Raw genomic sequence first — 20619 nt, forward strand, 5'->3', positions numbered from 1 at the left:
ACACTGTAAACCAACTAGACTTAACAGGCATGTATAGAACACCTGACCCAACAACAGCACAATATACATTCTACTCCCCCAGTGCACATGGATCATTCTCTGGGCTAGACCATGTGTTAGGTCATAAAGCTCGTCTCCTCAATAAACTTAAAAAGATTGAAATCATACAAAATATTTTCTCTGACCACAACAGAGTGAGGCTAGAAATCAGAAACAACAACAACAACAACAAACCGGAAAATACACAAATTAAACAACATATCAACTACCAGTGGGTCAAGGCAGAAATCAAAAGAGAAATAAATTTCTTAGAGAGTCAAAAGAAAATGAAAGCACAACATATTAAAGCTTATGGGATGCAGTGAAAGCAGTACGTGGAGGGAAACATTAGCCATAAATGCCTACATGAAAAAAGAAGATCTCAAATCCAGAGCTTAACTTGACAACTTCAGGAACTAGAAAGAGAGGAGCAAACTAAGCCTAAACCTACCAGAAGAAAGGAAATAAAAAAGATCAGAGAGGAAATAAAATCAAAACCAGAAAAAAAACAGAATTAACAAAACCAGAAATTGGTTCTTTGAAATTGGCAAACCTTTAGCTAGACTGACAAGGAAAAAAGAGAAAAGATGCAAATAGCCAAAAAAAGAAATGAAAGTGGAGACATTACAACCGACCTAACAGAAATAAGACAATTATGACAGAGTATTTGACCAACTATACAGCAACAAAATGGATAAGGTAGATGAAATGAACAAACTCTTAGATGCACACAACCTACTCAAACTGGCTCAAGAGGAAATAGAAAGTGTCAACAGGTGCGTAACAACTGAAGAGACTGAATCAGTGATTAAAAAAAAACCTCCCAACAAAAAAGTCCTGGACCAGATGGCTTCACTGGGGAATTCCCCCAAGCATTTAGAGAACTGACAGCAATCCTATTATAAACTCTTCCAAAACATGGAGAAGGAAGGAATACTCCCTAATTTATCCTATGAAGCAAACATAACCCTGATACCAAAACAAGACACCACAAGAAAACCACAGGCCAATATCCCTTATAGATGCAAAAACCAACAAAACACTACTGAACAGAATCCAACAGCATATTAAAAGAGTTATACACCATGACCAAGTAGGATTTATTGCAGGAAAAGCAGAGAGTGGTCAACATTAGAAAATCAACGTAATACACATCAATAGAAGAAAGGAGAACAACCACATGACCATCTCTATGGATGCAAAAAACGCATTTGCATCTATCTGGACCTTGAGACAGACAAGGCAGGACATTGTGCCTCCTGGGTGGGCGGTTAGCACAGATCAGACCACAGCAGGTACTTGTGCAGACAGGTTGGAAAGTGGATGTCTGGGCAGGGCTGGGTGCTAGAAGAGCCAGCAGAGGCCTGACTCCAGGAGTGCCTTCCCTTGGAGACACAGGGACTATGGTGTTGTGCCATAGTTATCCAGGACCTGACCATTTCTGAGCTGGAACCCCAGGAAAGTGACTCTGGCTTGCTTTCTTTACAAAGGCCTGCACTGACCTTGGCCCCATAGCGAAGCTTCAGCCTCTCTCTGATAAGCAGTCCTTTGGCCAGCAGCTTCCAGTTCCCTAGAGCCCGTTTCTCCTTTTTCTGCAGGTCAGAAAAGGGTGGAGAACATAAAATGTTAAGGAAGCACTGATATTTTCAGGAAAAATAAATATCTAGATGGAACCCGTGAATACGAATGTAAAAATATATATAAAATTTTAGGTTAAAAAATAAGTTTCTCGATCACTCCAAGTCTCCTTTTCTAAGAACCTACCCCAGTGCCGTCAAGTCGATTCCGACTCACAGCGGCCCTATAGGACAGAGTAGAACTGCCCCATAGAGTTTCTAAGGAGCACCTGGCGGATTCCAACTGCCGACCTTTTCTAAGAAGTGGTCTCATTATAGTGATACTTTATAAAACCACCAAAACCAGAAACATCTCCTTAACTGTTGCTGTTGTTTGCTGCCATTGAATTGACCCCCAACTCATGGTGACTCTTTACACAATGGGGAAAAAAAAAACGCTACCCAGTCTGTCCCCATGATTGGTTATGGATCAAGTCATAGTGATCCATAGAGTTTGTTGGCTGATTTTCAGAGGTGGATTGCCAGGCCTTTCTTCCTAGTGTCTTAGTCTCGAAGCTCCCCTAAAACCTGTTCTGTATCATAGCAATGCACAAGCCTCCACTGACAGGTGGTGGCTATGTATGAGCTGCACGGGCTGGAAACAGAACCCCAGGCTCCCACATGGAAGAGGAAAATTCTACCACTGAACCACAACCGTTGATGTGTTGTTGGGTGCTGTCAAGGTTGATTTCCAACTCACAGCGACTCCATGTGACAGAGCAGAACTGCCTATAGGGTTTGCTAGGCTGTCATCTTATGGGAGCAGACTGCCAGGTCTTTCTCCTGAGAAGCCGCTGGAGGATCTGAATTGCCAACCTTTTGGTTAGCAACCAAGTGCTTAACCGTTACGTGCAGCTGGGGCTCCTTTCTTTTGATTGTTACTGACTGAAGTTTTAGGAGATGAGGTCATCCAGAACCTGGACTATGGGCAATTCCCTTCCAGACAGATGATGGTTTTGGTGGCAGGGGCAGCGGTCCCCAGAGCTACGCAGATCAAGAGCCTGATAGTGGATTCTGAGGAGCAGGCAGGACCCTGTTATATACAGTGCTGGCCCCCTAGGGTGCCTTCACGAAGAGAGCTGGAACGAGCTTTAAAGCTCAACTACCCTCTCCCCTTCTTACACATGGTGCAGGTGAGGCCCAGGGAGGGGAGAAGACCTGAGAGCTATGTGCTGTCTCTACCTCAGTGCCCCCAAGTTGGCCCCTTGCCAGGCTGCTCACCTCTTTCTCCTTCTTTTCTATGAGTGCCTGTTCCTTTTCCCAGGCGTCCAGGAGCACTTCTTTGTATTCCTCGCAGACGATGTACCCGTCAGTTCTGAGGGGACAAAACATGGGCCATCTTCCCCGAGTCTGCCTCACTGCCTCCCTTTGCAGAGGACAGTGGGCACTCCTCAACACTGAGGCTCTTAAGGACTTCCTGGGTCAGCCAGTCCACAATGCCGGCTGGCACCTAGTAAGATACCACCCCTGCAGAAGGAAGGGCAAGGGCAACTAGACCAGCAGCTTCTTCCCCAGCTGTGCCTGAGCGTTGGGATGAGGCTCCCACCCCCCAACTGCACAGCAGAACAGAGCATAAACCAGGCAGCCCCCAAGAAGGATGCTGTGACCACTGCCAGAGAACTGTTTTAATCCAGCATTAATAGGATGCTGGCTTCACTGGCTTTGCCGCCGGGATTGGTAAGGTGTTAAGGTTGATTCTGCAAATCCAGTGTAAAAACTTGAAAATGAAAGCCCTGGGCCTCAACCTCACCAGCCCACATCGACTTTCCACCTCCCACCTCCATAACCTCCTCCTCCCTCCTTTCGCCTCCACTGGAGGCCCCTCACGCACACGGGGTGGGAATAGCCTCCGTGGAAGTCGAAGCCCGTGATGGCCTGCACACAGTCAATGTCCAGCTTGCGGGCCACGCGGTGCAGGTTGGGCAGGTTCAGCTGGACACAGCCGACAGGCATCATGCTGGGCAGGAAGAGGTAAACATTCCCAAACTCATTCCGAGGCACCTGTAGAGGGGGACATACCACGATTTGGCCAGCTGGAGGATGAAGGAGCCTGTCCTGGTCCTGCTGAGTGCTGCCCTTACCTTTCCGTCCACAGCCACTGGGGGCTGGTACTCCTCTGTCTGCCAGCGGCCAAACAGGGCCAGGTCATTGTAATCCTGCAGCTGGGGCTCAGCCAGACGGGCTTTCCGGGCCCGGTTGGAATAGCCTTTCACCATCTACACCAGAGGGAACAGCCACAGTTTATACCACACAGCTACCATTTCTTGAGTGCTCGGTATATACAAGGCGCTCTGCTCAGGGCTTTATACCTGTTCCCTCATTTAATTCTCAAAACATGCCTCTGAGATTGGTGCGCTTTTTAATCCCCTTTTACAACAATGGCAACAACTCCTAACTACTACTACTGGTGTTAACTCACATGTACAGTGTTCACCCTGCCCCAGGCACTGTTCTCAGTGCTTTAAATGTATTAACTTATTTAATCTCTGTAACAAACCTAGGAGGTAGGCCCTATTACCATTCCATTTGCCAGATGAGGAACCTAGGAGGTTTAAACGATTAAAGCTGCACAGCTCATAAGGGGCAAAACCAGTATCTAAACACAGGAAGTTCAGCTCCACAGTATGTACTTTTAACCACTGTACTATTTTCTCTACTTTCATTCTTGATAGTGAAATAGAGACTCAGGGATGAAGTCACTTACTTTATCTCCCGTGGCTAGTAAATTAGAAAAGCCAGGATTTAAAGGTAGCTGGCTGGCTGTCCAGCCTGTGTCTTAACTATTGCCTTGCTCTATGCTGCCTCCTGCATCCTGGAACGCACTGACGCTTTAGGGCCCCCAAAAGGCTCCCTGGCAGATGTCTAGTGGCCAATACCAAGATTTCCTCTGAGGAGTTAAGGGATGAAAGTGTGGAGGATTGGCAAGGAGGAGAAGGTTGCATAACTTTTGCAGGGAGGTGTGGTGCTGGGTAGGGCTAAGGATTGGCTCCTGGGCTGGGCACACTAGCTTCCTCTGGTGCAGAGGTCAGCAAACTTTTTCTGTGAAGAGTCATATATGGCCTTTGTCTCAGAGTATTTTCTTTTTTTTACAACCCTTTATAAAAAGCATTCTGAGACGAAGGGCCCTCGGAAACAAGACCCAGGTTGGATGTGGCCTGCCATCTGTTGTTTGCCGACCCCTGCTCTTGTGCCCACTCCTGCCACGGTCTCTGGGCACATCATCCCCATCATTCCAGGGGGCCCTGGGGTCCAGCAGTCCCTTTCTGAGGAAGCCATTCACCCAGCACTGTTCAACATGCATTACAGATCACGACACCTTTGTTCTACTGGTGCCATGCTACCAGTCACTGGTGACAGGGAAGCAGTCATGTTTACTCCTAAGGAGCTCAGGCTCCTACAGGGAAAAAGATAACTGTAACCTCCGTGTGGAGAGCGTTTCGACAGGGGGAAGAAAGGCTGTAGTGGGAGCTCAGAGGCAGGGCCCCTCACTCAGCCCTGTGGAGGAAAGAGGTCAAGAAAGGCTGCTCAGAATGGGTAAACGTCTTGAGCTGAGTCTTAAAGGGCACCGAGGGGGTGGTCAGGTGAACAGGGTTGAGGGAAAAGGGCATGTGGGGCTGAAGGGACTCATGAGCAAACACAGAAGTACCCGGGGACTTCAGAAGTAGTCTGCTATGGAGAATGGGGCTTATGCGGAGGGACACTGCTGGAGAGGAGGCAGACATCAGAGCATCACGGGTCTTGTACGCCATGTTGAAAAAGTGGCATTTTAGCCTGAAGGCAATGGGAAGTTGGAGTGGAGGTAAGGGCAGGCTAAACAGGCGAGTGTCACGTAGTTTTTTGTGTCAGAAAAATCCCTGTGACTGTGATGTAGGGAATGGATTAAAGTGGGTGAGACCAGAGGTAAGGACTGAACAGGAGGCTGTGGCTGTAATCTAAGCAAGAGATAACGAGGCAGGAGCTGGGACAGTGAGCATCAGGAGTAAGGGGTGGGTTTGAGGATTCTGGGATTATTCTGCTGTTGTGGCCCCTGACTCATGGAGACCCCATGCACAATGAAAGGAAACACTGCCTCAAGTCCTGCACTATCCCCGTGTTCAGTTATGGATCTGACCATCGTGATCCATAGTTGTTGTTGTTTAGAATATACATAGCAAAACACACACCAATTCAACAATTCCTACATGTACAATTCAGTGACACTGATGACATTCTTCAAATTATGCAACCATTCTCACCCTCCTTTTCTAAATTGTCTGTCCCCCATTAACATGAACTCACTGCCCCCTAAATCCCCAACCTAACCTTTGGAGTTGCCGTTGTCATCCTGATCCCGTATAGTTTTTAAAAAAGAGCACGATGCTGAAGGCAGACGTTTACTAATTAAGCTAAACTATTTAGTTTTAAGAAGACTTCAGAGGATATTAGCTTAAGGTTTAAAGATTATTTCAGGGCAATACGCCTGTTTCTCATTTGTCGACTATCTTGTTATTCTACATTTCACATTTACAACAATAGTAAAAAATCTACTACCCAACTATCTTGGATAGTACGTCTGGCAGTAAAAACTAACGCTGAGGTGCAAGGCAAGAGTAACACTGGCTGTGATGGTTAAGGTTATGTGTCAACTTGGCTGGGCCAGGATTCTCAGTGGTTTGGCGGTTATGTAATGATGTAGTCATCCTCCATTTTTACACAACACTGATTTCATATAATGACTTTATCTTTGGAACCTAACCATGTTGATAAGTGAGGAGTGGGTGCAGTTCTGGGGGTTCATCCATCCTCAATGGTGCAGGAAAGTCTGGATTCCATGAGAATTGGAAATTTTGTTCTGATCCATAGGGTTTCCATAGGCTGATTTTTGGAAGTATATTGCCAGGCCTTTCTTCCTAGTCCATCGTACTCTGGAAGCTCTGCTGAAACCTGTTCAGCATCATAGCAACATGGAAGCCTCCACTGACAGGTGGGTGGGTTGTGGCTGCACATGAGGTCCAGGAGCTGGGACTTGACCCCAGGTCTCCTACATGGAAGGTGAAAATGCTACCAATGAAGCACCATTGCCCCCAGGGTTATTCTAGAATTGTCCTAATATAACAGCCACCAGTCCAATGTGGCTTACTGAACACTTGAAATATGGCTAATCTGAACTGGGATGGATTGAAAGTATCAAATACACACCGGATTTTAAAGACTTAATATGAAAAAAAATGAATGTAAAACACCTCATTAACATTTAGAAACACTTATTACATGTTGAAATAATTTTTAGATATATTTGAATATATTTAAGTGTTAAAATTTCAGCTGTTCTTTTTACTTCTTTTTAACATGGCTAGTTAAAAATTTAAACTCACATACGGAGCTCGTGTTTGTAGTTCACATTTCTATTTCTATTGGGCAGTGGTATTCTAGGATGAAGAGACTAGTTAGATGATAAAGATGATACAGAACGTAAAACAGAGGTGAGGGGTCCCAGAAGGTAGCATAATGTACTTCAGCTGCTCTGGAAGAGAACCGCTACACATTCCTGCAGCCCCTTCCCACTAATGGGGGCTTCCCCCCTCTCCACCCAGGTCCTCAGGGCCTTGCAACTTCAAAAGGGTCCCCCTGGGGATCGGACAAATAAAAGTAAATGCGCCCCCTGTGGCAGCCACTGTATTCCTCTGGTTTAGCTGAGCTGTGACAGCCTGTTACGACACTGTACAAGTAATCCCCGACTTAGGACAGGGTTCTGTTCAGACGACTTCATCTTAAGTTGGTCCTGATGTAAGTCAAACACCTCTTTTTTTTTTTTCAGTTTTCATTATTATTGCCTTTTATTATCAGTATCTTTATAAATCCGATCTTTGACCATCTACAGGCAAACATCTGAAAACAATAACGTCAGCAGATTACACGCTGCAAAACTGTATGTAGTACATATTACTAACGATAAGATGTACAAGGGAAAACAAAACAAAAAAACACCAGATAGTCGTGAAGTGCCGTTCACTGTAACTCGAATATGCTGTAAATCTGGGATTACCTGTCCTGAGGTCCTGTCTCTCATGCACAGGTGACATAACAGAGTGCAACAGCAGATTGTGAGGGAGAGAACCCTGGAATGAGGCAGGGCCTGTGATTCTTGCCTGCCTCTGCCATCTTACTGACTGTAAGGCCTTGGACAAGTCACTTCCCCTTTCTGAGCTCCTGCTTCTCCATCTGTAAGATAGGCATCATATGCCAAAGCCTATGGTTGCTGGAACCCCATTAAGATCATACCTATGCAAAATGATTGATGAATTATCAAAGAAAAGGGGTAATTATGATTGGTGAGTGAGTCTATACAATGCAGTTCCAATCTACAGGGTCTTTGTGCACCCAACAGGAGTCTGAGGGCTGATTTTTGGCCTAGATTTCTTGCATACTCTGGGAACTCCATCCCTTACAAATCCCTTGTTAATAAGTCAATTTAAATGCTTGTCTCCTCCTCAAATATTCCTCAAGCCAGCAAAGTCGGGCATTTCTGGATTCCTGTCCTGTGTATCCACTTGGCAGCTCCTTAGTCATCCTCCCCCCACCCCACTCGGCTCTTCCACTCAGCTTTAGTCCAGAGCTCCCAGGTACCCCCAACTCTGTTTACCTTGTAGGGTACTTCTCCCAGCCTCACCACTCTCGCCTGTTTCAGCCATGTGTCCTTGGAGTGCAGGGTGTGCACACAGTCCCTACAGGAGACAACATGGGGAGACAAAGGACAAACTCAGTTCATGCCCTACCTGATGGGACGTTCTGCACAGGCATCTGCAGAACCAAGGTACCTCATGACCCTGTAAGCAAAGGAAGCTCAGTCCTGCTGACTTCCCAGGCTCTGCCTCATGGCCTGGAGCAGGCCCTACTCCTAAGGCAGCCAGAGGATCTGGGTCGGGCACGCCACCTCTAACTGTGACTTCCTGTCTTTTTTTGCAGGGGGGTGTCTCTGTCCACTTACAATTCCTAGGCTAACTGAAGTTATTTTATCTGCAGCCTTATGGCTTGCCCTTGCCCCTCCTCCCCTTCCTAAGCTGTCCTCTCCTCTGCTGTCCTAGGCGCACACTGAGTGAGGGCCTGCTGTGAGGGCTGTCCTCTCCTCTGCTGTCCTAGGCGCACACTGAGTGAGGGCCTGCTGTGAGGGCCGTCCTCTCCTCTGCTGTCCTAGGCGCACACTGAGTGAGGGCCTGCTGTGAGGGCCGTCCTCTCCTCTGCTGTCCTAGGCGCACACTGAGTGAGGGCCTGCTGTGAGGGCCGTCCTCTCCTCTGCTGTCCTAGGCGCACACTGAGTGAGGGCCTGCTGTGAGGGCCGTCCTCTCCTCTGCTGTCCTAGGCGCACACTGAGTGAGGGCCTGCTGTGAGGGCCGTCCTCTCCTCTGCTGTCCTAGGCCCACACTGAGTGAGGGCCTGCTGTGAGGGCCGTCCTCTCCTCTGCTGTCCTAGGCGCACACTGAGTGAGGGCCTGCTGTGAGGGCCGTCCTCTCCTCTGCTGTCCTAGGCCCACACTGAGTGAGGGCCTGCTGTGAGGGCCGTCCTCTCCTCTGCTGTCCTAGGCGCACACTGAGTGAGGGCCTGCTGTGAGGGCCGTCCTCTCCTCTGCTGTCCTAGGCCCACACTGAGTGAGGGCCTGCTGTGAGGGCCGTCCTCTCCTCTGCTGTCCTAGGCCCACACTGAGTGAGGGCCTGCTGTGAGGGCCGTCCTCTCCTCTGCTGTCCTAGGCGCACACTGAGTGAGGGCCTGCTGTGAGGGCCGTCCTCTCCTCTGCTGTCCTAGGCCCACACTGAGTGAGGGCCTGCTGTGAGGGCCGTCCTCTCCTCTGCTGTCCTAGGCGCACACTGAGTGAGGGCCTGCTGTGAGGGCCGTCCTCTCCTCTGCTGTCCTAGGCGCACACTGAGTGAGGGCCTGCTGTGAGGGCCGTCCTCTCCTCTGCTGTCCTAGGCGCACACTGAGTGAGGGCCTGCTGTGAGGGCCGTCCTCTCCTCTGCTGTCCTAGGCGCACACTGAGTGAGGGCCTGCTGTGAGGGCCGTCCTCTCCTCTGCTGTCCTAGGCGCACACTGAGTGAGGGCCTGCTGTGAGGGCCGTCCTCTCCTCTGCTGTCCTAGGCGCACACTGAGTGAGGGCCTGCTGTGAGGGCCGTCCTCTCCTCTGCTGTCCTAGGCGCACACTGAGTGAGGGCCTGCTGTGAGGGCCGTCCTCTCCTCTGCTGTCCTAGGCCCACACTGAGTGAGGGCCTGCTGTGAGGGCCGTCCTCTCCTCTGCTGTCCTAGGCGCACACTGAGTGAGGGCCTGCTGTGAGGGCCGTCCTCTCCTCTGCTGTCCTAGGCGCACACTGAGTGAGGGCCTGCTGTGAGGGCCGTCCTCTCCTCTGCTGTCCTAGGCGCACACTGAGTGAGGGCCTGCTGTGAGGGCCGTCCTCTCCTCTGCTGTCCTAGGCGCACACTGAGTGAGGGCCTGCTGTGAGGGCCGTCCTCTCCTCTGCTGTCCTAGGCCCACACTGAGTGAGGGCCTGCTGTGAGGGCCGTCCTCTCCTCTGCTGTCCTAGGCGCACACTGAGTGAGGGCCTGCTGTGAGGGCCGTCCTCTCCTCTGCTGTCCTAGGCGCACACTGAGTGAGGGCCTGCTGTGAGGGCCGTCCTCTCCTCTGCTGTCCTAGGCGCACACTGAGTGAGGGCCTGCTGTGAGGGCCGTCCTCTCCTCTGCTGTCCTAGGCGCACACTGAGTGAGGGCCTGCTGTGAGGGCCGTCCTCTCCTCTGCTGTCCTAGGCGCACACTGAGTGAGGGCCTGCTGTGAGGGCCGTCCTCTCCTCTGCTGTCCTAGGCGCACACTGAGTGAGGGCCTGCTGTGAGGGCCGTCCTCTCCTCTGCTGTCCTAGGCGCACACTGAGTGAGGGCCTGCTGTGAGGGCCGTCCTCTCCTCTGCTGTCCTAGGCCCACACTGAGTGAGGGCCTGCTGTGAGGGCCAGAGAGAGGGGGCGTGAACTCCAAAGAAGATTACACAGAAACTAGCTACAGTGAGCGAATAAACTATCATGGAATCAAGACTCATGCAAATGGAACAGCCAAATAATTCGTGGCAGCCTGTGACTACGGGGAGGATCCTCTGGCTTCACTGTCCTTCCAAGGCTAAGAGCCACCCCACTGTAAAAATGGCACAGTGGTGCAAGAGGTCCTCTAACTTAATGGGGGTGAGGAGAAGAGTCATTATTAGCATCAAACAGCTTAAGGCTGATTCCTATGAAGTGGAGGTCAGACATACCTCCATCCTCCAATGTTTTTTACCAATTCTGACCCCAGCCGTCCCTCCCATGGCACTCTCTACTTCTCTGCTGGGTTCAAAAATTCGTTGCAGTGGCCACACAGAATTCACAGACCATACTCAGAGTTATGGGGTTTTTTAGGGAAGTAACTTTTTTTTTAACAGGTTACAGTTCAGGATCAGGAATGACTCGGGATACAGTTCTTCCATCAGGACAGGCTCTTCTCAGCTGTACCTGCAGGGGGGCTTCTCTGTGACCCTTGGTCTTGCCTCTGCCCTGCTCACGCATTACAAAGCTCTTTAGCTCTGCCAATAAGTGCCTGGGGCACCCCCCTCTGCCAGAAAGCCTTGGCCTGAAGGCGCTCAGTTCTCTCGCCCCATGGGTCAGCACACCTACTGTAACCACCTTACTCCATGCGCTGAGAAGCCCACTGCGCTGTCTCACATCCATCTCCTGATTCTGCTGCCGCCGCTTTTCACCATCTTGCACTGTCTCCAGCGTTGCAGCTCTCTGTCTCCTGGGTCTAGGAAGTTCTCAGTGCAGGAACCTCCGGTCAAGAGGACACACTCTGCTCCCATCTCTTCTTCTTGGTGGTATTGAGGTCTCCCCTTTCTGCCTCTGGGATGGCTCATTTTAAGCCTAGTGAGATGGCAAAACTGACCAATCCCCCTTACGGTTCTACACACCTTATTTGCATGGTCCCATCCCCACAAGCGTGCCATGCTCCTTATTTGTATTATTAGCAAGCTGTCCAACCCCCTTAGTGGGCCACAAGCACCTTATTTGCATAACCCCACCCAAATCTTTTGGGAGTTACAAGACCATGGCTAGAAAGGCCATATAAAAGCAATCCATCACACCACACACACAGTTGTTCAATTCTGTTTTCCAGCGAGTTTCAACTACCTTCCTTACTGAGCCTTCTTTAACAGGTCATGTCCACATCTTTTTAGTTTGAACCCCTAAGCTGTCCAAAGAGGAGCTCCAACAAGCAAGGTCACCAAGGTTCCATCAAGGGCAGAAATCAGGCTCTTTGCAAATTATCCCACAGTCTGTATCCCAGCACAGTACAATGGACATGGGTCCAATCCCGTCTGTGTCACTTTTTAGCTGGGTGACCCTGAACAAGTCACTTTATGTTCCTAAGCCTCAGTATCCTCCTCTACCAGTTAGGGATAATAAGCTTTTTCGTTTCTATCTCACAAGGCTGAGGGGAGAACCAGACATTCTCAGTGCGGGGGCAGGGCTTCTTTACCAACAGCATCACTCACTCTGTCAAAGCTCAGAGCTCCACTTCCACAATCCCACGGACAGTAAACATCTGTGACTGCCCAAAGGAATAGGTACGACATGGTGATGGTCTTCAGACAGCAGCAGAGAAGGTAGGGGTCGGGGTGGACAGGTGTGGGGCCTGACCAGGGCTGACAAGTAGTCCCCAGTCAGAGGTTTGATGCAGGTTTCCCTGTGTTTCCTTTTTCCCCTTTCTTTTCCTTACTTTCCTATTTATTAAGAATATCCCGTATTTTTTTAATCTTCTATTTCAGTGTTTTTTTTTAATCTCTTATTTGCTTTCTATTACAAATCCTTAAAATTCCTGCTTCTATTTTTATTTTTTCTCACCTTAAAATTATATTTTTATTAAAATCTTCTCAGTTTTAATTTTGCACAAATTTTAATTTCATTTTTTACTCTTATTCCATTCATTTTTAACTTTCATTATTAAGTTCTGCATTCTTTCCTTTGTAGGTCTTTATCTTTTGAGAGGTGTGTTTCTATAAAAACGCCATGAGGGTGGTATCTGACCTACTCTAACTTCACAAGGGGAAGGACAATCAAGATCAACAGCACAAGGCTGATTTCTATGGGGTAGAGTCAGACATGCCTCCTCTCCGCCATCTTTACCAATTCTGACACCAACCGTCCCTCCCACGGCACTCTCTACTTCTCTGCTGGGTTCGATAATTCATTGCAATGGCCACACAGATTCACAGACCATACTCACAATTATGGGATTTATTAGGGAAGTAACAGTTACAATTCAGGCTCAGGAACACTCAGTATACAGCTCTTCGATCAGGATAGCCTCTTCCCAGCTACGCTCGCAGGCATGCCTCTGCCTGGCCCTTGGCCTCTGCCCAAAGGCACTCAGCTTTCTCTCCCCATGGCCAGAAATCCCACCATACCATCTCCTGCTGCTGGGTCTCTGCCTTCAGTGTTACGGCTCGCTCTCTTGGTTCTAGGAGCTTCTCAGCACAGGGATCCAGGGTCCAAAGGACTCGCTGGCTCTTTTTCCTTGATGGTGGTGGGATCCTCTCCTTTCTTGCCTCTGGGGTGGCTTATTTCAAGCCCAGCAGGATGGCAAACTGATCAATTCCTTTGGCGGGCCACAATTACCCTATCACACAGTTCTGCCCAATGTCTCGGGTGGAAGTTACAAGACCACGGCTAGAAAGGCCACGCAAAAGTCATACATCGTATCATTGCACCACAGTTCTCACTGTCCTACTTTAAATCTAATTTGTCCTACTTTTTATTTATCCCTCGTAACTTATTTTTTCCTGCTGGATTTTGAGTCCTTCATTGTTTTAATTTCAAGATTTAATCTCTTGATTAAGAAAACAACTCCATTTACAATGACATGTAAGAGAATAAAATATCTAGGAATAAGCTTACCCAGGGATGTGAAAGACTTATATACGGAAAACCATAAAACACTGCTGAAATGGACCAAAGAAAACCTAAATGGATGAAAAGATGTTCCATACTCATGGATTGGAACACTTAGTAAGTCGAAATATCAATACTACCTAAAGCAATCTACAGATACAACACAATCCTGATCAAAGTTCCAATAGCATTCTTTACAGAAACAGAAAAAGATAATCCTCAATTTTAAATGGAAAGACAAGAGACTCCAAATGGCCAAAGTAATTTTGAAGAAGAACAAAGTAGGAGGCCTCACACTTCCTGACTTTAAAACATATTACACAGCTACAGGAATCAAAACAGCCTGGTCCGTGATAGATACAAAGACCAATGGAATGGAATTGAAAATCCATAAATAAATCCAAACATCTGTGGTCAAGTGATTTTCAATAAGGGTACTAAATCCATTCAACGGGGAAGAAACAGTCTCTTCAACAAATGGTGCTGCCAAAACTGGATTTTCACATGCAAAAAATGAAACAAGGTCTAGACCTCACACCACACACAAAAACTATTCATTCAAAATGAATCAAAGACCTAAATTATAAATCTAAAACCATACATTTCTTGGAAGAAAATTTAAGAGCAAAGCTTTGGGACCTATTTTTTTTTCAGTGATAGAATATCAAACACAACAGTGAATACATGAGCAACAGAAAACGAAACAGATAATTGGGACCTCATAAAAGTTAAATACTTATGTTCATCAAAAGACTTTATCAAACAGATATATGCACACCCATGTTTATTGCAGCTCTGTTTACAATAGCAAAAAGCTGGAAGCAACCAAGATGTCTGTCAACGGATGAATGGGTAAATAAATTGTGGTATATTCACACAATGGAATACTACGCATCGATAAAGAACAGTGACGAATCTGTGAACATTTCATAACATGGAGGAATCTGGAAGGCATTATGCTGAGCGAAATAAGTCAGAGGCAAAAGGACAAATATTGTATAAGACCACTATTATAAGATCTTGAGAAATAGAAAAAACGGAGAAGAACACATACTTTTGTGGTTACAAAGAGGGGAGGGAGGGAGAGGGTTTTTTATTGATCAATCAGTAGATAAGAACTGCTTTGGGTGAAGGGAAAGACAACACTCAATACAAGGAAGGTCAGCCTAATTGGACTGGACTAAAAGCAAAGAGGTTTCTGGGATAAAATGAAAGCTTCAAAGGTCAGCGGAGCAGGGGCTGGGGTCTGGGGAACATGGTTTGAGGGGACTTCTAAGTCAATGGGCAAAATAATTCTATTATGAAAACATTCTGCATCCCACTTTGAATTGTGGTGCCTGGGGTCCTAAATGCTAACAAGCGGCCATCTAAGATACATCAATTGGTCTCAACCTACCTTGAGCAAAGGCAAAGGAAGAACACCAAGGTCACACGACAACTAAGAGCCCAAGAGACAGAAAGGGCCACATGAACCAGAGACCTACATTATCCTGAGACCAGAAGAACTAGTTGGTGCCCGGCCACAATCGATGTCTGCCCTGTTAGGGAGCATAACAGACAACTCCTGAGGGAGCAGGAGACCAATGGGATACAGACCCCAAATTTTCATAAAAAGACCATACCTAATGGTATGACTGCGACTAGAGGAATCCCAGAGACAATGCTCCCCAGAACTTCTGATGGCACAGGACAGGAACCATCCCCGAAGACAACTCATCAGGCATGAAAAGGACTGGTCAGCGAGGGGGAGAGAGATGCTGATGAAGAGTGAGCTAATTAAATCAGGTGGACACTTGAAAGTGTGTTGGCAACTCCTGACTGGAGGGGGGATAGGAAGATAGAGAGAGAGGGAAGATGGCAAAATTGGCACGGAACGAGAGACTGAAAGAGCTGACTCAATAGGGGGAGAGCAAGTGGGAAAAGGGAGTAAGATGTATGTAAACCTACATGTGACAGACTGATTGGAATGGTAAATGTTCACTTGAAGCTTAATAAAAATTAATTAAAAATTAATTAATTAATTAATTAACTAAAAAAAAAAAGACTTTATCAAAAGAATAAAGAGACAATCTACAGACTGGGAAAAAACCTTCAGGAACGATATAACTGATAAGGGTCTAATATTGAAAATATATAGAAAACTTCTACAACTTAACAAAAAGATAAACAAAATCTAATCAAAAACCGGGCAAAGGACATGAACAGACACTTCAGCAAGGAGCATATTCGGATATTCAAATGGCCAACAGACAGATGAACAGATGTTCAACATCAGTGACCATCAGAGAATGTATATCAAAACCACAATGAGATGCCAATTCACTCCCACAAGGATGGCCAAGATTAAAAAAAAAAAAAGGGAAATACCAAGTGTTGGAGGGGACGTGGAGGAATTGGAACCCTCATCCACTGCCGGTGAAAACGCAAAATGGTACAGCTGTTGTGGAAAACAGTCTGGCGGTTCCTCTAAAAGCCAGAGGTAGAGCTGCCATACCAAAACTCGTTGCCACTGAGTTGATTCCAACTCATAGCAACCCTACAGGACAAAGCTGAACTGCCTCGTAGGGTTTCCAAGGAGTGGCTGGTGGATTCCAACTGCCAATCTTTTGGTTAGCAAGTGAGCTCTTAACCACCACGCCACCAGAGTTGCCATATGACTCAGCAATTCTTCCAGGGATCTAAGAGCAGTGACACATACAGACATATGTACACCTATGTTCTTTGCGGTATTACCACAATAGCTAAAAGATGAAAAGAAGCCAAGTGCTCACCAAGAGATGAATGGATAAGTAAAACGCGGTACATACATACAATGGAATAGTACTCGGCAATAAAGAAAAATGAATTTCCAAAACATCTTGGAACATGAATGAACCTGGAGAACATTAAGTTGAGTGAAATAAGTTAATCACACATGCAAAAAAAATGTTGTGTGTTCTCACTTTTACACATGACATGAACGCGTAAGTAAACAGAAGCCCACGCTCATTAGTGGTTACCAGGGATTGGGGCGGGAGGAGGGGATTCACTCTCTAGATAGTGGACACTTGTTATTTTTGGTGACGGAAAAGGTAACAACAAATGAGGGTGAAGTGTACACAGCTTGACAGAGATAAACAACGTCACTAAAAACTACATGAGAAAAAAAGGCCTGCTGGTAATTGCTATGGCATATATAGTTTTGAAACAACATCAGAAGCAACTGATACACATACGGTTATACATGTATGTTTGCACGCAGGCGTATATGTGTATACCCATTGCTGTTGATTCTGATTCACAGTGACTCTGTAGGACAGAGGAGAATCGCCCCATAGGGTTTCCAAGGCTGTAATCTTCACAAAAGCAGACTGCCACATCTTTCTTCCGTGGAGCAGCTGGTGGATTCGAACCACTGGCCTTTTGGTTAGCAGCCGAGCATTTAACCACTGTGCCACCAGGGCTTCTTATACATGTGGAAAGGTATGTACACGTGTGTAATGTAGGTGTATGCATATGTAAATATATCTATGTGACTGTATGCACATACTATCATATATATAATAAAGCACAGGGGGCACAGTTACGATACTACTTAAGCATAACCAAATGCCTTGCAGGATTAGGTTTCTGGGTTTGAAGGATTAGGACCATAGTCTCATGGGACATCTCCATCAAATGGCATAATATAATTCATAAGGTTATGTCATACATCCTAGTTTGGTGAGTAGTGTCTGGAGCCTTAAAAGCTTGTAAGCGGTCGTCTAAGATACAACTATTGGTCTGTACTCATCCAGAGCAGAAGATTAAGAAGGAAACCAAAGGCTCGAAGAAGAAACTAGTCTACAGGACAAATAGTCTACATAAACCACAGCCCCACCCACTGTGAGATCAGAGATCTTCACGCATTGTGATGAATGCAACCAATGTCACTTAACAACTTGTGTAGAAATTGTTGAATGGGAACATAAACTACTGTGTAAACCTTCACTGAAAACACAATAAAATATCATTAAAAAAAAAAAAAAAAAGATTGAATCTCTTCTCTACACCCCCCTGTGGTGCAATGGGTTTCTCTTATATATGGCCTTTCTGGCCTTGAGTTTATAATCCTGCCAAAATGACTGGCTAGGCCACAATCTTGCAAAGGAACTGGTTAGTTTACTGTGCAAATCAGGTGTGTAAAACCACCTAACAGGATTAAGTGACCTAGCGTTAACTGGTCAATTGCCATGCAAAATGGGTGATTATGGTCTCCTGAGGGGACTGGTCAGTTAATGGACTAGCTGAGAGGGCCATGCCTTGAATGTGAATATAAGGGCCAATTTCACAGAAGTTGGGGGGAACCTCACTAGCATGACGTAGAGCCTAGAGCAGAGCGTGTTTTCTGAACCTGGAGTCCCTGTGCTGAGAACATGCTAGATCCAAAAGAGAATACTGGAACACTGAAGACAGCATAAGATGGCAAGAAAGGGCAACAAGCACAGCAGAGCTCAAAGGCAGAGAAATCACAGTACCAGTACAAGTGAGCAGCAGACGACCAGTGCAAAGTGGCTGCAGTGGGCTTGCTGGCCCATGGAGCAAGACAGAGCTGAGCACCTTCTGGCAGGACATTTGCTGGCGGTGTAGGGTGACTCCAGGCACTTGTCAGTGGAGCTAAAGAGCTGTAACTGTAACCCATGCCCAAGTAGGGCAGAGGCCCAGGAAGGACCTGTCAGCTGGCATGGCCAAGAGAAGGGACTCCTGTCTGCAGGCATGGCCAAGAATAAGCTGAGAGCTGTCTTAGTTGGCAGCTGTCCTGACTGAAAAGTTGTATCCTGTCTCCTGAGCTGTATCCTGTTACTTCTAGGTTGATCCTGATCCCAAGTTGTAGCCTGTTACCTCTCTAATAAACCACATAATTGTGAGTATGGTCTGTGAGTTCTGTGTGGCCACTGCAATGAATTATCAAACCCAGCAGAGAAGTAGAGGGTGCAACTCGGGCGATGGCTGGTGTCAGAAATCGTGAAAATGTTGGAGAGTGAAGATATGTCTGACCTCCATCTCACAGGAATCAGCTTTGTGCCAGTCTTGATTCTTATCCCTCTTGAATACAGACAGGTCCTGACGCTAGATTACACCACCCCTCCCCTGCAACAGCGCATGCACACGTTAGAGCTCATCCCTGATGGTGCTGTGGACAAACGAGACGTGCTCACCCATCCCTTTGTCCAGGACGGAGGCTGCTAATCGCAGGCAACCATGAAGCCCACGAGGCTGCCTGGGCTGCCTCTCTCACCTGGAGTAGACAGCTTCTCCACGACAGTATCCGAGGACTGCAGCTGTCTCAGGGTAGATGGCCTGGTATTTCAGGAGATGCCTCTTCAGGGCATAAAGAGGGTGGTTCTTATATGTGCCGATGGCAGTGGGCAAAGGCTGGTCCAGGTGTTTGGTCTGAAACTGCAAAGGCCAGACAGACAATGCTGAATATGCTTTAGGAGAGGAAGTGAGGGTTGAGGTGGACAATGCTCGGATTGACTTGCTCTGATAACGGATGGTGGGGTAGAGGTCTCACGAATACCAAGGACTTTGTAACGCTGCGTTTGTAGTTCTGGGCATTAAGCAGGCTTTAGATAAACTGCGAGGTACCCTCGCGGCACAACGGTGAAAGCACTCAGTTGCTAACTGAAAGGTCGACAGTTCCAACCTACTAGCTGCTCCCCAGGAGAAAGATGTGGAATCCGCTTCCGTGAAGATTTCAGCCTTGGAAACTCTATGGGGCAGTTTTACTCCATCCTATAGGGTCGCTATGAATTGGAATCTGCTCAAGAGCAGCAGGTTTGTTTTGGGTTTAGACAAAACAAAAGCAGTGAAGAACCCAGTCATTCTGTGGCTCTCTGCAGCTTCAGCTAAGCCTCCTCCCACCCCCTTCGACACCTTAACCGGCTCTAGCAGTTACTGCCTGTTCTAGTAAAGTCATTCTGTGGCTCCCTGCAGCTTCAGCTAAGCCTCTTCCCACCCCCTTAGACACCCTAACCGGCTCTAGCAGTTACTGCCTGTTCTAGTAAAGTCATTCTGTGGCTCCCTGCAGCTTCAGCTAAGCCTCCTCCCACCCCCTTCGACACCTTAACCGGCTCTAGCAGTTACTGCCTGTTCTAGTAAAGTCATTCTGTGGCTCCCTGCAGCTTCAGCTAAGCCTCTTCCCACCCCCTTAGACACCCTAACCGGCTCTAGCAGTTACTGCCTGTTCTAGTAAAGTCATTCTGTGGCTCCCTGCAACCTCAGCTAAGCCTCCTCCCACCCCCTTAGACACCCTAACCGGCTCTAGCAGTTACTGCCTGTTCTAGTAAAGTCATCCTGTGGCTCCCTGCAACCTCAGCTATGCCTCTTCCCACCCCCTTAGACACCCTAACCGGCTCTAGCAGTTACTGCCTGTTCTAGTAAAGTCATTCTGTGGCTCCCTGCAACCTCAGCTATGCCTCTTCCCACCCCCTTAGACACCCTAACCGGCTCTAGCAGTTACTGCCTGTTCCATTAAAGATCTTCAAGGAAGAAAAATACATCACTTTCCTCAGTAGCATCATTTCTAAATAAAATGAACCAAAAGCACTTGCAGGGCAAACTCTCAGTGTGGGAGGAACTGCACTGCTACAGGGAATGCTAAATCTAGGTTTGGGGTAAAACAAGGGATTAGGAATAAATCTGCCAATCTGCCAAGCTCCCTGCAACAACACAATGATAGTACATGGAAAGCTCAGCCCCGCTCCTGGTGTCAGTTGTTGAATCCAGGACCCAGTTACCATATGTGTTACACTGTGGAAGTCTCTGCTTCCCAGTGTGGCTTCTCAACAGACTGAACATATTGCCTAAGACCCTTCCTTCCCAGAGATGCGTGTTCTGTACGTGTGGAGAAGAAGGGGGTGATAATTACATTGATGAGTTATTCCTTCTTTCACTTAGTATGAGTTACATCACTTGCATAAATTATTTCAAAGCTACAAGTTTTTAATTGAGCAATAATTCTAAGTACACAGTCTTCAAAACCAGAAATACCTGGGTTCAAATACCACACCAGT

General features: G+C 47.3%; 2 protein-coding genes across 2 annotated transcripts in view; one reads left to right on the top strand and one right to left on the bottom strand.

The window, feature by feature from the left end:
* TMEM43 (transmembrane protein 43) overlaps positions 1 to 7323 on the top strand; it is a 30291-nt gene extending 22968 nt beyond the window's left edge. The window contains exon 12 of the mRNA XM_023547867.2: positions 7095 to 7323. Coding sequence (XP_023403635.1) covers positions 7095 to 7138 — 44 coding nt within the window. The 3' untranslated portion in view covers positions 7139 to 7323. The remainder of the gene's footprint in view (positions 1 to 7094) is intronic.
* The window catches only part of XPC (XPC complex subunit, DNA damage recognition and repair factor), a 55187-nt gene that overhangs the window by 4336 nt on the left and 30232 nt on the right, over positions 1 to 20619 (bottom strand). The window contains exons 10-15 of the mRNA XM_010589935.3: positions 18843 to 19003; positions 8278 to 8359; positions 3737 to 3871; positions 3487 to 3656; positions 2877 to 2970; positions 1542 to 1631 (exon numbers count right to left, since the gene is read on the bottom strand). Coding sequence (XP_010588237.2) covers positions 1542 to 1631; positions 2877 to 2970; positions 3487 to 3656; positions 3737 to 3871; positions 8278 to 8359; positions 18843 to 19003 — 732 coding nt within the window. The remainder of the gene's footprint in view (positions 1 to 1541; positions 1632 to 2876; positions 2971 to 3486; positions 3657 to 3736; positions 3872 to 8277; positions 8360 to 18842; positions 19004 to 20619) is intronic.

Source organism: Loxodonta africana, chromosome 22 (genome assembly GCF_030014295.1).
Source record: "Loxodonta africana isolate mLoxAfr1 chromosome 22, mLoxAfr1.hap2, whole genome shotgun sequence".
Taxonomy (NCBI): Eukaryota; Metazoa; Chordata; class Mammalia; order Proboscidea; family Elephantidae; genus Loxodonta; species Loxodonta africana.